A 15,956-nucleotide genomic window follows, 5' to 3' on the forward strand; every position below is an offset into this window, starting at 1 on the left:
TGCTGGCTGTGGGCTTTGCCAACTTTCCTTGCTTTCGCACAGCACTAATCTTTCATTTCACCTTTTCACATAGGATTAATATTATGCATCTGGAGGAAGTTGGACACATTGTTTTTGAAAGCCAAAAAATGCACCTCTATGTTTGCATCTTCAGTGCATGACTTCCCGGGTGTATTCCTGACAGAGGCATGAAAGAGGCTCGCAGAAGAGTTTGGAAGCGATTCCAAGTCCCACAGCCAGCCTGCCCTCCCTTGTCCACAGCTCTTGCTGCTGAGAGTTAGCGGTCAGCAGTTTGTGCTGCTTGCCAGTAACCCTCCCTGAACCACTTTGCTTTGCTTTTCAAAATGGCCAAAGAGAGGCAGGTGTGTATCCACTCCTGAAGTTAGTGAAAACCTTCCATTTCCTCAGGGAGCTTTAGAGGAGGACCAGTGCTTCTAGCTGATGCTCTTCTCCCAACATTCTCTCTCACTGTAGTGACCTGTAGGGAGAGCCAAATTCATGTTATGTAAAAGTACCCAACTGGATAAGAACAATTTCCCAAGTTTTTACTGTGGAGTGTAACGGCCTTTCTTTTTTTCTTCTTTGATTAGTGCATGAGATTAGCTATAATTCAATGAGAAAGTACTGAGACAAAGGTACTTTTTTCCTAAATGCCAACTTCTTCAATCTGTATTAGACTAATAACAGTATCTTCGTTCGTTCTTGTAGGTTTTACTGTTATTATTGCCCTGGGAGAATCAGGCCTCATTAGTGGAAGCTCATCCTCTCATACATCAGAGAAACAGACTTTGACAGCCTTGTTTGCAGTTCTGCTGATTTCATATTAAATGCTCAGTGATTCATGTTATAATAAAAATTGTACAAACCTAGGGTAGAATTTCTAGCTGAACATAATCAAGGGTAAATCTGCTGTCTGTTTTCACTGCAGACAACTTATGGTTACTTTAATGTGTGTTGCAGTCTAGTTTAGTGGTTTCAGATAGCTTTGAAGAAAGTTTTTATGTGATTGGATAGTTTATGCAAAAGAGAGTTGGCACAAACTCTCATTTGTAGCATTCCTGTGGTATTTGTTTCAGATAGCTGCATTCACATAAGAGCATTGCCATTCACCGCCAGTCTTTCTCTGTAGCAGGAAATGCTGAATACAGCACCAAGTCACTCTGCTGCTAGAAATGAATATGGTAGCATAAATGCAGCAAACCGTGCTCTTCATTTCTGAATTCTTGGGTGGACAAGGGAAAAGGACTGGGAAGAAGAATCTTATTAAAGAGAAGATCTTTGATAACTAGCAAGTATAATGATAAATTGTGGGAACAGCTGAAAGGAGACTAAACGTGAGATGTTATTTGCAGTTTAGTTGAGCTTTGGGTGGATACACAATTATTCCAAAGCACAAAGGAAGTCAGATTTATGCTTTCCTTGAGATGCTTCTTAGTTTCTTCAGTCCACTTCTCCATCACAGTCTGCTTGCTCTGTTTGAGCTATGATGTCCATGAGTGAGTGTTAATGAGAAGTTTGGCATAACAATTGCCTTCCTTTTAAATTTACACCATGTGCAAATTGGTATCAACAGTACAGCGTGCTCAGCTGAGTCCTTTACCCCTGTCTGTACAGCTTAAGAACTTTAAAGCACTTATCTTAGTAAAGAAGGAACAAAAAATCACCGATCTTCTCCCAAATACCAAATGATAGACGTTTGTTGTAATGACAGCTAATAAGTGACTAACACTGCAAGAGCTGATTTGTTCTTACCCTGGCTAATATTTTTATTTTTTCTTAATCTCACACTTATTTTTGTGATGTCTGATTAACTAGAGGGCAGCAGAACACTGCTGCAGAGTAGCCATTGCCCTTAGAAATTCAGTGAGCTGAATGTTTCAAGCCAAAACAGGTAGATTGAGCATTGTAGAAACTTCTGTCTAGTCAAGAAGAATAACTCTATCCCTAGCTGAATTGACAATGTCTTCCCTATTTGGATTCTTTTGTTCCCCAGCTGCAGTCTATCACTAGCATAGTAATGGATACAACTTTCAGTCTTCTTTAAACTATTGAATTACAGAGTTTGAGGTAGGATAAGGTGACACAGAATGGCTTTTCTTGCATGTTTTTCAGTGCCCCCTCACAGCTGATACATTTAGTTCTTCTGAGGATATAATCAACTGGAATAAATGAAGTGATGCAGTACGTTCCAGTAAAGTTGAAATTAGTCAGTAATTCTGTGGTAGACAGAAAGAATATACTGTGATATCAAATGCCCATAACCAATGAGAAATTGAGTGTTATTTAATGCTGAGTCAGTGTAGATGGTGCCTTCTTTGAATTCCAGGTGGATGTAGAGCACTGAGAGATGTTTGTACAGTATCTCTGGAGCATACTGGTTGCCTTTGTTGACCACATTTCTATGTCTGAAGAGTGTTGTAAACTTGAACTGTTAGATGCCTTTGCATGTCGTTTTCAGGAAAAGATGAGAATCCTTCTTGGATTTTTTGGCCAGTGTTCTGTGATCGGGTAGGCTTTAAAGAGAGTATAACTTTTTCACAAATCTCCTTAGGTGTACATCTTTATAAACATCTGCCCAGAGATGAAGGCCTTATCTCTTAGTTTGGGTAGGAAAACATTCTTCAGCAGCTCATTGCAACAGGAATGTATCTTAGAAAAATGTACTCTAGGTTGTTGGATCCAGACAAATTCACTGTGGTAAAAATAATCTTTGTGTTATTAGCTGTATTTTGGGGAAATTATTGGGTATGTAGGAGGCTGTGGGAGACAGGGAAGGGCAAATGTAATCTCTTCCAAAGAAGGAAACAACTGAAGGTGGAAATGGACAAAAAATCAAAGAGTTATGCAAGTAGAAGCCTAACCTTGGTATCCAGCAATACTGAAATTATGAAAGAATTAGTAAGTTCCTGAAGGATAATAAACTGATGAGAAATAGCCAGCATAGATTTGTCAAGAAGAAATTATGTCAAACCAAATTGATGTATTTCGTTGAAGGATAGCTGGTCTAGTGGGTGAAAAAGAAGCAGCAGATATGATACAGCTTGACCTTAAAAAGACTTTTGACATAGTCTCTGTATGACACAAAAGTACCCAAAGGAAATAAGAACATAGGGAAATTAGTATAAAGTCAGTGCACAAGCGGTTGAAAATTTGTAATTAGATTTACAGAAGTTTGCTATCATTCTAGGAGGATGTATCAGCTGGGATTCTTAAAGTTCTATCTTCAGTCAGACACTGTGCACTATTTCTTGTAATGACCTACCTGGAGCAATAGAGTGAGTGTATGCAATTTGTAGATGGTACAAAGGTTGAAACAGTTACGGAGAGGAGTGCTCAGAGAGCCATTTCTAAATTAAAAAAGCAGCTCAATTGCAGTGGTAGTAACTGATGTCCAAATGATTTGAAATCAGTTAGAGGAAACTCAGTAATTGTAAGTGCTATAGCAAGGAAGCAAATAATCAAATAAAACATGGAGCATAGTTGAATGGACAGAAATATTTTGAGAGAGGATCTACAGTTGCAGTGAACCACAAACTAATTGGGGTCAGCAATATGATTGTTAGAATGCATCTCACTAGGACTAGGACTGAAAAGTCATTACCCAGAGGTGGTGGCAGGTTGCGCCCTACGTAGGGCATGGTACTGGAACAAATGTGTTACTGAGCATGTCAGAGTCCAGCGGAGATGCACAAGTATCAAAAAAGCTTAGAAAATACAGCTCCTGAGAAAGGATTGGATTGGGGGGTTGGACTCGATGATCTCTGGAGGTCCCTTCCAACCCCTACAATTCTGTGATTGGATGCTCATGCTTTCAGGATAACAAGGTGAGGCCATTTGTCATGTTTGTTCATCGGTTCCTCCACCCTAATTAAGTTGCTGCTGAAGCATAGGACAGTTTATGCATGATAGAGGGGACATCACAATGTGCTGTTAGAAAGCAAAGCTTGAAATCTTCCCTGCCGATTATGGCAACAAATTTATCTTTAACACATTCTGTATCTCCTTAAGGCATTTTCCTTCTGTAACTGGGAATAAAACACTGAAAAAATGTATCCTTCTAGACAAAATGGAGCATACTTTCCTGCGTGCACATTACTTCTGTAGAAGCACAGCACACATAAACAGCATGCTGATGGACATAGAAACTAGAAGCAAGTTGTTTTGTTGTTTTTTGTTTGCTTGTTCTGTGTTATATTGCATTTCACTGAGCTCTCTTTCAGATTTAGTATAAAACAGTAGGGCTTGGATTCCTGCGACACCTTTTACTGCCATGTTTTTCAAAACTCCATGAATAACCTTGGTCTCCCATAGCAGTGGGAGAAGGACAACATTTCGTCTTCGAGAATTCCTTATTTATCCCAGCGTTAAAGTTTTGCTCTTCAGTCCATCAGAGCATCATGTATCATATTTATGCAAAATGATCTGCCTATACACACACACACATCTGGAAGCACAGGTGCATACATGCTAACACACAGGTCTTCTGATCAAAGATACTTACAGTAATGGTAGCCAAACCCCAAAATAGATTTTAAAGGCAAAAAAGTAAAATATATTTCTGTTTAGCTGCCTACAGCCAGCAGTGCCGTAAAAAGAAAAACTAATATTGAAATTTCTCTACTTTTGGCCAGTCTTATTGGCCTTGATAATAGAAGTGGTAGTAGTATGTAAATAATGCCAATAATAGGAATTTGCTTATTAGCCTGGTGAAGGAAGGAACTAACTTATAAAGTTATTAACATGGATATTTTTGTATTGGAAAAGATGCAGTTACTGCAATCCATTGAATACAGTAATTAAGAAAAAAAGTGGCATTTTGCAATTGGGCAGTTGAGCTTTGATGAACTGTATATTTTTTAATCAACAGAAAAACAATACTTCTGAAAACAGAATTGTTGTGTCCCATTACTACATATAAATAAGCAGATTTCCATAGGTTATTGAATCTGCCTCATGGCAGGCATGGAGAAAAACAATTTAGCTGTTATGGGGAAGTTTTACCAACTTGGAGGCTGCGTTTCAGTATTTACATCATACTCTACCTGCAAACTGAGAGAAGTACATTTTGTTTCTCTTGTCTATAGTGAAGGCTTTATAATTTTGCTTTTCAAGAACAGGAGGGAAAGCTAATTCTTGACTTCACATTTCTGAAGTTTTCTAACATTTCTTTAAAGCTCTGTGTTTGTTGTTTTTTTTCTTTCATTCAGTCTAGGCTTCTTGAATGAGTTCCTCCAGATTGTTCTGTAATAAATGGTAGGCTTCAGTGATTACCTTCTTCTTAGTTCTCCTGTCTTATTAACTAGCTCTCCCTCCAAGAACACTGAAGTAGAGCAGAGCAAACTGCTGGCTAGGGCTGCTCCAGCTTTCTTGAAAGGCAAAGGGTAAGTTAAAGAGAGAGTATGTTCGTAGCTTGCACTAACACAGCTAAAACAAAAAGTTCTTCTTACTTCCCCCTGTTTTTAATATATTGTGTAAATATATTTCCTGATAAGATGCTAGCAACCGATTAACCCTGTGAGCTCTATAGGGCATGCTTAAGTGTATTTGTGTGCACCTGAGCACGAGGTCTTGATCAGACATTTCCAAGCAAATCCAGCTTGTGATTTCAGTATGTTAATAATCTGTGTAACACAGATATATTTGATGTATTTAAACTCCACAGAATATAATGAAACAAATAGAGCTGACCTTGCAATCTGCTTTATTTTAAAATAAATGGTTCTGCATAGCCCCAGTTCCTGGCCTGATCTGGCATTTCACCAATTTCCATGGCTGGCTCTGTACCTGAATTGGGTTCTACCATCCTAAGCCATTAAATATTTAATATGTAACTTACAGCAATAACAAAATAATTTCTGCACTTGGTATCTTTTTTCTAAGAGCTCTTAATTTTTCATTCCTACATTCTCATTTCGCAATCTCATTTGCTCCTGCTTTCTCTGTTTATTTCCCTCTGTCTGTCCGGACTGCACCCTCTCTCCCCGACCCCGTTCCAGGTTACAGTACAGCCTCGATGTTGCAGACAGGCTGGCCGATGAACATGTGCTCATTGGGTTGTATGTCAACATGCTGCAGAGCAACCCCGCACGGTTAGTGCAGGTTTGGCACTTTGGGGTGATCCAGGAAAGGGACGCTGTTCGGCCACTTGCTCTCCTCGTGGCTACCCATGAAGCAGCTTTTTATGAGCACTAACCTGAAGGGAACGTGTATGCTTGTGGGGTATGTCCTCCCGGAGCAGCTGAAGATATTGCTGGTAGCAAGGTATTGCAAATAAGTACTTGAATAAAAAGTGACTTTACAGATTGGTTTGGAATGCCACACTCCAGTCAGTGAGGAACTTGACGATGGTAGTGTTCACACAATTACTTGAATTTGTATTTCCAAGACAATAATTTTTAAGATGATACATAATTCGTAGCTTCAGCTTACCTTGATAGTACAAATGGCAGTAGTATGTAAATAATGCCAATAATTGGAATTTGCTTATTAGCCTGGTGAAGGAATTAATTTCAAATTTTACTTATGCTAGGCGTTGTTTTTACATTTACCTGATTTCTGCTTTGTTTATATGTATCTTGTATATATATATACACACACCTTATATTTCATTCAGATTCAGGTATGAAAGGTTTTTAAATGGGTGCCTTGAACGTAGTTCATTATTTCTGAGGCCTCCCTATGACTATGGAGCACAGGGCTCCATGCTATTTCTAAAGTCATGTGCTGTCCTAATGCTGGTGGCTAATGGCCTCACAGCTGTTCCTACTGCTACTGCAGAGGTTTTCCCAGGTTAGAAACTCCCTGTATACTGTTATACGTAGAGAAGGCAATAAACAGCTTCTTTAGAGAGGGTGAATGCAGTGGTTCTCTGCAACCTTAGAAAATTGATTTCTGTGTGTAGCTCCTGTTGAAAATGGTAACTTGCCATGCAGCTGTGCCCTGTGGAGCAGAGAATCTGTATTTGTTGTTCTGGATCTGCTTCTTTACTCTGTATCCCACTAGAATTTGCCAGAGGGGAGAAAAAAAAAAAAAGGCTGCATTTTAGAGAAGAAAATGAAAACCACTTCCTCAAAACAAAAACATTTTGAAAGGGGATCAGCAGCACTTGCAGAAAGCAAGCCTATGTAATAATATTTACAGAGTGGCCGTGAAAACAAGGTGCTGGGGCATTCAGAGCGGTCTTTGCCCACTTACGATTGAAGAGAACAGGAGGAGATTACCATTGTGTCTAGTTTGACAGAGGAAGGAGGAAATGTTGCCCTGCCTTCCATGAGTGACTTACTCAATAAGGTGATTCAGGAGGTCCACATAGACTGGACCTGGTTTAGAGTCATTTTTGGTGGTGTGCTACTGATGCCATGCCTGTGATTGATTTAGCTTCTGAGAGGATCACCAGTGAGATCCCATTTGAGCGTCCAGCCTCATCTTTACCTTCTTCAACTTCTAAATTTTATCCAGTACTTCAGTACTTCCAGTACTTCAACCTGTTCCTTCAAGCATGTGGACCCACCTCACCAAGTCACAGTACATATTTGTATCCAAATATGCACATAAAATGTATGTACCATAGCATCCTTAAAACGTCATGTTTTTAAAAGAATGAATGGACAGTGACTGGTAGTGGCATTAATTACTGGAATAACTGATGCAAAGTATAGTACATACAATCTCATTACCAACTTTAAATCACTGCAGTCACAACATCCTCAACTAGGAACAATCTCAATCATTTATATGAGATACCAATTAGATTTTGACAGAAACATAACCGAGAGGAACAGCAGTCTCTGTCATGCATCAAACCATGCTGCATTGTCGTTTTCTGCTCAGCTGCAGTGAGACTGATAATAGTGGATGGTTACATTTTGGTTAAGATGGGAAGAACAAACAAAATGTCACCAGGAGAGGAAGGTGAGTTCTCTGCATCGTCTGGGGCAGCATCTTCAGGAAACTGGAAATTCCTTCTGTCCTGGTCCCGACATGACTTGATGCATCTTGCTCAAAACCCATGCAGCTGTGTCAGGATGGTGTTGAGTTCAAGATCATTGATACTGCAGCTCAACATGTGGTCACTTGAGTGAAGCACACAGCTAACTGTAATCAGGTAGCTCTGCAGCTAGCCAGCTCAGCCTTTGAGTCTTCCTGCAATATAGTGTGTATGCAAACCCCTATCTGCCACAGCATGCTTTCAGGTGCTGCTGGCATCTGTTATTGAAAAGAGAAATGATTGGAGGTGGACCTCCACCTTAAAGACAAATACAAATACACTTCATGAGCACAGTACATAACAGTGTTATTGACAGCTGTAAGTTGTGTTTCAGAACAGAACAGGTTAGCTTTTTAGATAACGACTCTGGCTAATTTATAGTAGCTAACGATCAGCTAATGATCCAGTATAGTCCAGTTAGTGTTTTTGTCTGTTTAAGCATAGCTAGTATTCGTATTTGGTTTTCTGAATTATTTTTCAGTGCTTATCTTTGTCTTCCATCTGCAGTTACTTGACACTGAAACAAGAGAAGTACAAGCTTCCTTTCCATCTCTCATAGGCTAATAAGCTACTTCAGGTTTTATTTAGATCCAGTACTGCAGGGCAAATTAAGAAGCAAGATAAAGACTATTTCATTATTTATAGTAACTGTATGGGTAAAAATAGCACCCCTTACCCAGATGCTTTGCTTATTTTATTCTTAAAGTGTGTTTTAGATTGTAAAACCAATAGATGATATTTAATTGTGTTCATTTTTAATGTCTGATTCTGAAAGAAAAGCCTTTAGCTGCGCCTCTTTGTTCTCATAAGTTAGAGTTTCTACCTAGTTTTGCATATCAATTTCACATATTCCAGTCTTTCCTTTTAGTTGCAGAATAAGATAAGATACATTATGAGGAGGAGGGTATTTTTATTCTGTAGAGAGCTGGCTTATGGTTTTTATGTTATGCTGTATAGGAATGTAGTGAGTCATATTTCTGTACTATAAAAGTGCCATGTTATTCCATGTTATTTTAGAAGATGTTTATTACAGAAGTGTGCAGAAGAGCTAACTAGTTAGGAAGGCTGGGCTCACTTTGAGCTAGCTGGGAGGAAAGTAAAGCGGATCTCTGGATCAGCTCAGCTTCACAGGCTTTCAGAATACTGGAGCTGGGTTTCTGCTTTAAGTCTTCCCATGAAAGAAGAAAATAATCAGAGACGCTCTGATGACAGAGGAAATGTATAGACACTGGGCTCCCTCGAGTGGAATTGATTTCTGCATACCTTATTGATACTGACATTTCTGTGGTGAAATATGGGTGATTCTAAAGTAAATCTGAGATGATACATCTCAGCTTTAAATGCTTGTAGACCAGAACAGTTTTGAAAGTCTCACAGGTAACAAGCATCAAAGTGCATTGATAGGTTGCAATTAGAACATTGTTCTTGTTGCACTAATACTTAGAAACCTAACATTGCTTTTGTCAGCATTTTTCATAGTATATTATTCATTTATTAACTAAGTGAAAGTTTGCATTTTATAGAACAAGAGCACACCGTGCAGGCCCTGCCGATTCCAATACTGCAAAACTTTCATGAGAGAATGGCAATTCAAAGACTTTTCAAACCATTGATGGCATAATTTTAAGAATGCCAGGGATCACTGGATCCGTAACACCCAGTGCAGAGCGTCTGCTGTTGAACAGGCTAATTGAGCACATCTAAAGCATAGGAAATAGCCAAGGAGCTTGAGTGTCTCTCCTCATCCACAGGCTATCATTCCTATGCCTGGAGTTCTGAGATCTTTTCTCGTGGATATCCTTCAGCCTGTAAAGTATCAAATAGAAGAACAAAAGCCTAAACAGAAAGTCCTATTGTAAAGGGAATAGTACTGGTTTTTTGTCAGACCAATTTGCTGATAATTATCAAATCTTTAGAAAAATGGTCACTAATGAAGGAGCAGTGTTAAAACAACTGTGTAACTTTTTTTGCACAAGACTCGTCAGCAGACTGTTCTTATGTGATGAGTCTCCTTTGAAAGGATGCCTGTAAGATTCTCTTGAGGATCCCACATTCTACACACATATTCGTAACATTTTAAAGCTTGTGTGTTTTCAGTGTATCATATTCCGTGAAATTGCTGAAATAAAAACAGAAGTGGATTATGGCAAATCTGAAATCTAAGACATAAAAGTATTGGCAGGCTAATGCTGCTGTACAGACCTCTGTGCTTAATGATCACATAGAATAGGTATATTTCGGAATTAAATATCTCTCAGACATTGAAATTTAATTTACAAAGAGTTGATGCCACTGATTTCTGGCATTCATAGGCCAAATTTGATGACATCAGCCTACACATAACTGTATATCAAAGACATAAATAGGGAGTAAAAATCAAAAAGCAGCAGAGCCTTGATTCTTTCAGTGAAGTCATTGTTTTAGGAGTTAGCTCACATCCCAGAGCTGTGCTGCATATTGTGTTGTGCCAGCAAGCAGAACCATAATCTATTATTTTTCCAGGATGGATAGTATAGTTGCACATTGCTGTAAAAAAGAAAATTGATGCTCAATGCTTGCTATTTTCACAGCCATCTGTTAGAATGTTATGTTTTAGTCATTAAGGAAAAATTAAAAATGAATTTTATTGTCATGAAATTAATCCTTATTACCTGGTTTGCATGATCGTTTGTGTCTGTAAGAGTTTCTTCTCCTTTTCTTTCTCTGGATGACATACTGGTACAGTAGGCACGAGTATGTAAGAAGAGCACTATTTATGGATTTAGAAAGATCAAAAAAACACCTTTGGCTTGAGACTTTTCAGAAAGTAACTCCGTCGTATGTTGTCATCCTGCAAGAATCTGAGTAAGAGCAGAGTTAAGCTACATATGCAATAAAATAAGTTGGATAACTGAAACAAAAAAAAAGCACAAGCTTAGGTTGCACAGACCCTCTCATGTCTGACTTCTCATAGCTTTAGTGTTTTTCTGTACTTCATGTTTTTGGCCTCACAGGTTATTGTCAGAATGAGAGAAAGATGTTTATCTCTTTTCCCTTACCTCAGCAAGTCATAACAAATCCACATGACTCCCAGCTTTAGTTTAATGATCAATGAATGTCAACAGTTACTCATCTTTCCAACATAACTTCTAGATCCCAGTGGACTTAATCAAGCCAACCAAAAGATGCACACTATATTTCTTTGAGGTACCTGGGGATATGAACTCACTGAGAATTTTTGGGGGAAATATTTCTGTTTTCTTTTATATCTGCTGATTCTTCAGAAGCAGAACTTCTTGCTCAGACGTTATTTTCATCTGGCAGGCTTTTCAGGTTCAAGGTAAAATTTCTAGCAGAATAACAGGATAGGATGCCCATGCCCTTGTTTTGTGCACTCCTTTGAGATGTGAAACTCATTCTCCAGCAACAAGCTGTATGTCGTAATTGGTACATGGGTAGAGAGGCACGTGCCTGTCTCCCTTCAGCCAAAACATCACACAGTTTCCAAGGCATCAGAAGAGAGGGCAGGCTTGCCTCTATCCAGGATCATCTGCAGGGCTGTCATGTTCCACACGGCAATTCTTCTTACCTTCTCTTAGCAGCTTCATCTTCATTTCTCTTGTATATAGTGGGCATCATGCAATATAGAATAGTTTTGGTGGTTCTCTGCAAACTTCTAAAATGTTTAGAAGAAGTAGATGTTTTCACTGTGTTAAGTTTTTCATGGTCTTCTAACTTAGTAATAATCTCCATTTAAAATAAGAACAGCTGGCAAAGGATTAACCTGTGAGGAGTATTTGCCTTTGATATTGTTAGAAAACGAATTGTAATTAGGTGCAATATTTTAAAGAAATGCAGTGTATTTGCTGGAAGTTCTTACACTTTCTTAGCAATTTTTATGGCAGTTCTGTATGTGACCAAAGCAGACTGTTACAGTTGGTGCTACTAAACTCCTGCATCCTGGCAGCATGAGTTGGGTCCATGATAAAGCCAGTGCAAGGCTAGGATCAGTGGGGCACATTTATGTGGTTTTCTGAAAACTTACTCCTAAATATCAAGAAAACAAAAATAAAAGAAAAAGTCTGATTATAAATTCCTAGATCAGTGGTTCTAAAGCTGATTTCTGTGAGAGCTTGGTAAGTGCCCTGCAAAGCTGCCCCTACGAATTTACTCTCCCACATTTCTCCTTGGCTCAATTAACATCTGCTGTTGTAAACATGTTGTCGATGTTTTGTTTCTAAGTTCTGTGATGGGGGAGTGTGAGTGGACAAAGTGGCAGAGCAGCTGCCGTGCGTACTGTGCGCTAATGTGTCTGCCCTCCTCCTCTCCCACCCTGAGCAGCGTGCTCGACAGCGCAAGTCGCCTGGATGAAGAGCACAAGCTGATCGCCAGGTATGCAGCAAGGCTGGCAGCAGAAACTTCTTCATCAGTAAGTGTTTTAATTAAAGGGAGGTGCTTTCCTTCTGTCGTGTTCCAGGGGCTTGGCAAGATCGGGGAAATTATGTTTGACAAGCTCCATGGTTAATGGGTTGTATTTCACTATCCTTCTCATCAGATGTTGTTATATTTTATGAGTAACATTTTATTTAAGTCAAAGAATTCACATGTTAATGCATATAATCTGTATACTAATGTAATGGTACTTAAATAAGTACATCAAAGGGAATCTGACACTTTAAACTCAGGCAAAACTGGAAAATATTGTCTGGACAAGCTTTGGCTAAAGGTTAATGATTTACTGCATTGGAAAAATGAGTGATGAATCCATTTTACTCTTTAGTTCAAATATCACTACCACCAGGGCCTTAAGTGCTCAGGATTTTAAAGAGTGATCTCCAGCAGGATGGCCATAATGACCCACTGCATTAGCCCCGGCTCTCATTTTCATTTCAGAGCAGTGATTATTCTGCTCTGTGTATCTTGAGACAGAAGGTAGTGACAGGCTGAAACCTCACTAACTCTGTTAGAGAGGGAAGTGGGAGCCTAATCGAGGTATATAAAATCTTAAATGGCATAAGTAAGGTCAGCCTAGTTACTTTTTTTCCATCTCAGCACATTTGGTAGAACAAGGAATCATAAATGATAGTTAAGTGAAAGGCAGCCGGTCTAGGATGTCAGGAAGCATACTTTCACACCGAGATTTACACTGTGGGGTCAATTGGAAGGGTGAAGCCAGGCAGTGCTCTCGATGTGAGGCCACCTCATGCAGCCATCATTGGTTGGTGCAATTTCTGTCTCGAGGAGTGGGTTCAAGGGTTGTGGTCGACCAGCCATCCCACAGCAGTTCCTTTCCATGGTGTGACACACAGCACTCAGCTCTCAGGCAGCCTGCAGTTGACTATTATTGAAGGACTATTATTGAAGTAATTTATCATGGGGACAAAATTCCCTACTGGTAAAGTCTCTGAGTAGGAACTGGTAGAAATCAGGTGTACATAACATGTTCCTTGATAGAAGGGAGAAGAACTGAGGAAACAGTACTTAAGTAGCTTTTAAATAGAGCTGGTCTGAGTAAAATCAATGTATTTCTCTTTGTCAGCCAAGTGCCCATTTCTTTGTGCTCTTTGAAGAGACGAGACAAAAGAAAAAATGAAGGTTTCCATGTACAAAAATCTTTCAGCAGAGCACAAGAGTAGAACCAAGTTAGGAGCAGGGTAGGAATGTATAAAGCTTTGCTGGTGGCCGTTCTGCTTTTTAAGAAAACATATGTACTCATAACACTGGACACTGAGGAAAGTGACCCTGGCTCCCTCAATATCAGACACCCACCAGCCTGTCTTTATGCACTGCCTTCCCTGGTTGTTGCAGTGTCAGTTTGAAAATGCACCCACAACAGAAAAGATAGCACAGAGCCCACTGACCACTGGGTTGTCTTCATCCTTTTTGAGGGCCCATTCCTGCAGGAGGGGTGTCTGGCATCACACAGAGCTGGTCCAGGCCTCACAGGGTTTGGACAGTGAGAAACGCTCAGATCGCAGCAGCAGCTCAGCAGAGGAACCTTCATTGTCTGATTCTTTCACCCTCGTGTTAGACATAGAATCATAGAATGGCCTGGGTTGGAAAAGACAACCATGATCATCTAGTTTCAATCCCCCTGCTGTGTGCAGGTTCACCAATGACCAGACCAGGCTGCCCAGAGTCACATAAATGGATGTCTTTGATCAAAATTATAAAACTTTGTATGTCAGTGTGAATTCTTGCCTTGCACTGTCATTGATGCAGCGCTGAAATACTGGTGTGTGTACGAACAAACAAACCAGTAGTTGACATCTGCTGAAAAATACAAGAAAATAACATAGTCCAATAAAACTGAAGTGAATAATGCTTAGGTTAGTAAGAAGTAATTCAATTCCCACTTCATTTTATTGGGAAAAAAAGGGCTTTTTATTTCTGCAGGATTGGAGGGTGAGCTTTCAGAAGTATCAAGGAGCATATGGGAAAACTTGGCCGAGTGGGCAGTGCAGACAGATTGAAACCTGGATGCAAAAGCCTTCAAACTGAGAGCAAAACCCAACTTTCGAGGGAAGGAAGCACTGCTGAAGTGGAAGCATATCCTCTTCTTTTTGGAGAGAGAAGCTGTTTTTTTGTCAGTGCCTTTCTCTTGTCTTTAGTGTCTGTACTGCAGCAGCTGCCTGCTGCAGCGCCATTCTCTCAGCTTTTAGATGGTGAAGCTGAGAAAGCTCCCAAAGGAAGGGTGGAAAGACAGGATGGTAAACACTCCATTATTTTCTGTAGCACCTGCACTACTCGCTAGCAGTGGAGCCATGCTGGTATGAAGCAAAACATGTATGCTCTCTGTATGTGGACATGCATGGTACTGTGTGTTCTGTGAGCAGTTCTCTGTGCTGAGCTTGTGGGTGCCCGCTGGCCATCCCTTGCTCAGCAGCCCTCCTTTTTACAGCAGCAGCAGGCACAGCAGAGAGGGGCGGCAGACATCTCCTTCACCATCGATGCAAACAAGCAGCAGAGGCAGCTGATTGCAGAGCTTGAGAATAAAAACCGGTAAGGATCCACAGCGTACCTGGTTTTGCTCAGCCCCATGTGTTGTGTGTTATTTTCTGCCACCACTTCTGTGCTTTGTACTTAAACACACTTATGTGCCTTCCCCAGCAAAAAGCAGAGGGCACAAAAAGGTCCACAGAACATGACAAAGGCTTTAAGATCCCCAGCCACCCTCTTCTTTAATGAATGTCCTGTCAAATGACATGATACAATCATTGATACTTTATTTTTCACAGCTGCTGTTTGTTCAGGTCTTAAAAAAAAGCCCAGTTCTGTTTCAAAACCACATTAATTTTTATCTGGATCCTCTGTAGAGCTATAACACAAAACGATAAAAGGATTAGTCCTCCTGGTAACGATATGCTCCCCTGCTTTTATTTGTGAAGAAGATGGTTAAAGCTCCCCAGAACACAATTTGCCTGAGAAAGGCCTGCAGAAAGGTTAGCAGCAGGTGAGGGCACTGATGAAATGAGACACTGGGTTCAGATGTGAGTGAGATTGAGGGATAGTGCCCAGGAGAAATGGGCTAGCCACCTCCAACAGGAGTGACACCCATGTGCTGTCAGCAGAGTGTCTGGCCCTAAGTATCAGACTGCCCGATGTCGTGAGATGTATGACAGCAGAGCTCTGCTTTTACTGCTGGACTGTAAAACAGGACAGCCCAAACCAGATGGTTTCCTATTGCAAGCCCTGCATGGCCTTCTGTCATGGTATAATGAGCCACCAGCTCCAGTCTTGATTTGTCTTTCATAGTTGGAGTCCGCCTCCTGACCGTCTGGTACCCAACACATTGTGCAGGAGAGAAAAAAATCACAAAGGTTTCAACCTTCAGCTGTCAAGCTTTGTGTTCGATCTCTGACAGCATTCCAGGGATGGCATGCCAGCCATAACAAGTCCTGTTAATGTGCTTCTCCATGAATCAGTGACCATTCTTGGATCTGTGCTTACTCTACAATATATATGTATATACTCAAGATGGGCAGATATT

The 15,956-nt window shown here is 40.2% G+C and overlaps 1 protein-coding gene across 16 annotated transcripts in view; it reads left to right on the plus strand.

Moving 5' to 3' along the window:
- DTNA (dystrobrevin alpha) overlaps positions 1-15,956 on the plus strand; it is a 215,296-nt gene that overhangs the window by 172,422 nt on the left and 26,918 nt on the right. For 12 of the 16 annotated variants that reach the window (XM_042870116.1, XM_042870115.1, XM_042870111.1 and 9 more), the window contains 4 exons: positions 5,304-5,381; positions 5,997-6,089; positions 12,308-12,395; positions 14,868-14,968. In XM_042870116.1, coding sequence (XP_042726050.1) covers positions 5,304-5,381; positions 5,997-6,089; positions 12,308-12,395; positions 14,868-14,968 — 360 coding nt within the window. The remainder of the gene's footprint in view (positions 1-5,303; positions 5,382-5,996; positions 6,090-12,307; positions 12,396-14,867; positions 14,969-15,956) is intronic. The other 4 variants (XM_042870119.1, XM_042870122.1, XM_042870120.1 and 1 more) reach the window with 1 other exon arrangement.

Source organism: Lagopus leucura, unplaced genomic scaffold, assembly GCF_019238085.1.
Source record: "Lagopus leucura isolate 7727_CA_CO unplaced genomic scaffold, USGS_WTPT01 Super-Scaffold_100002, whole genome shotgun sequence".
Lineage (NCBI taxonomy): Eukaryota > Metazoa > Chordata > Aves > Galliformes > Phasianidae > Lagopus > Lagopus leucura.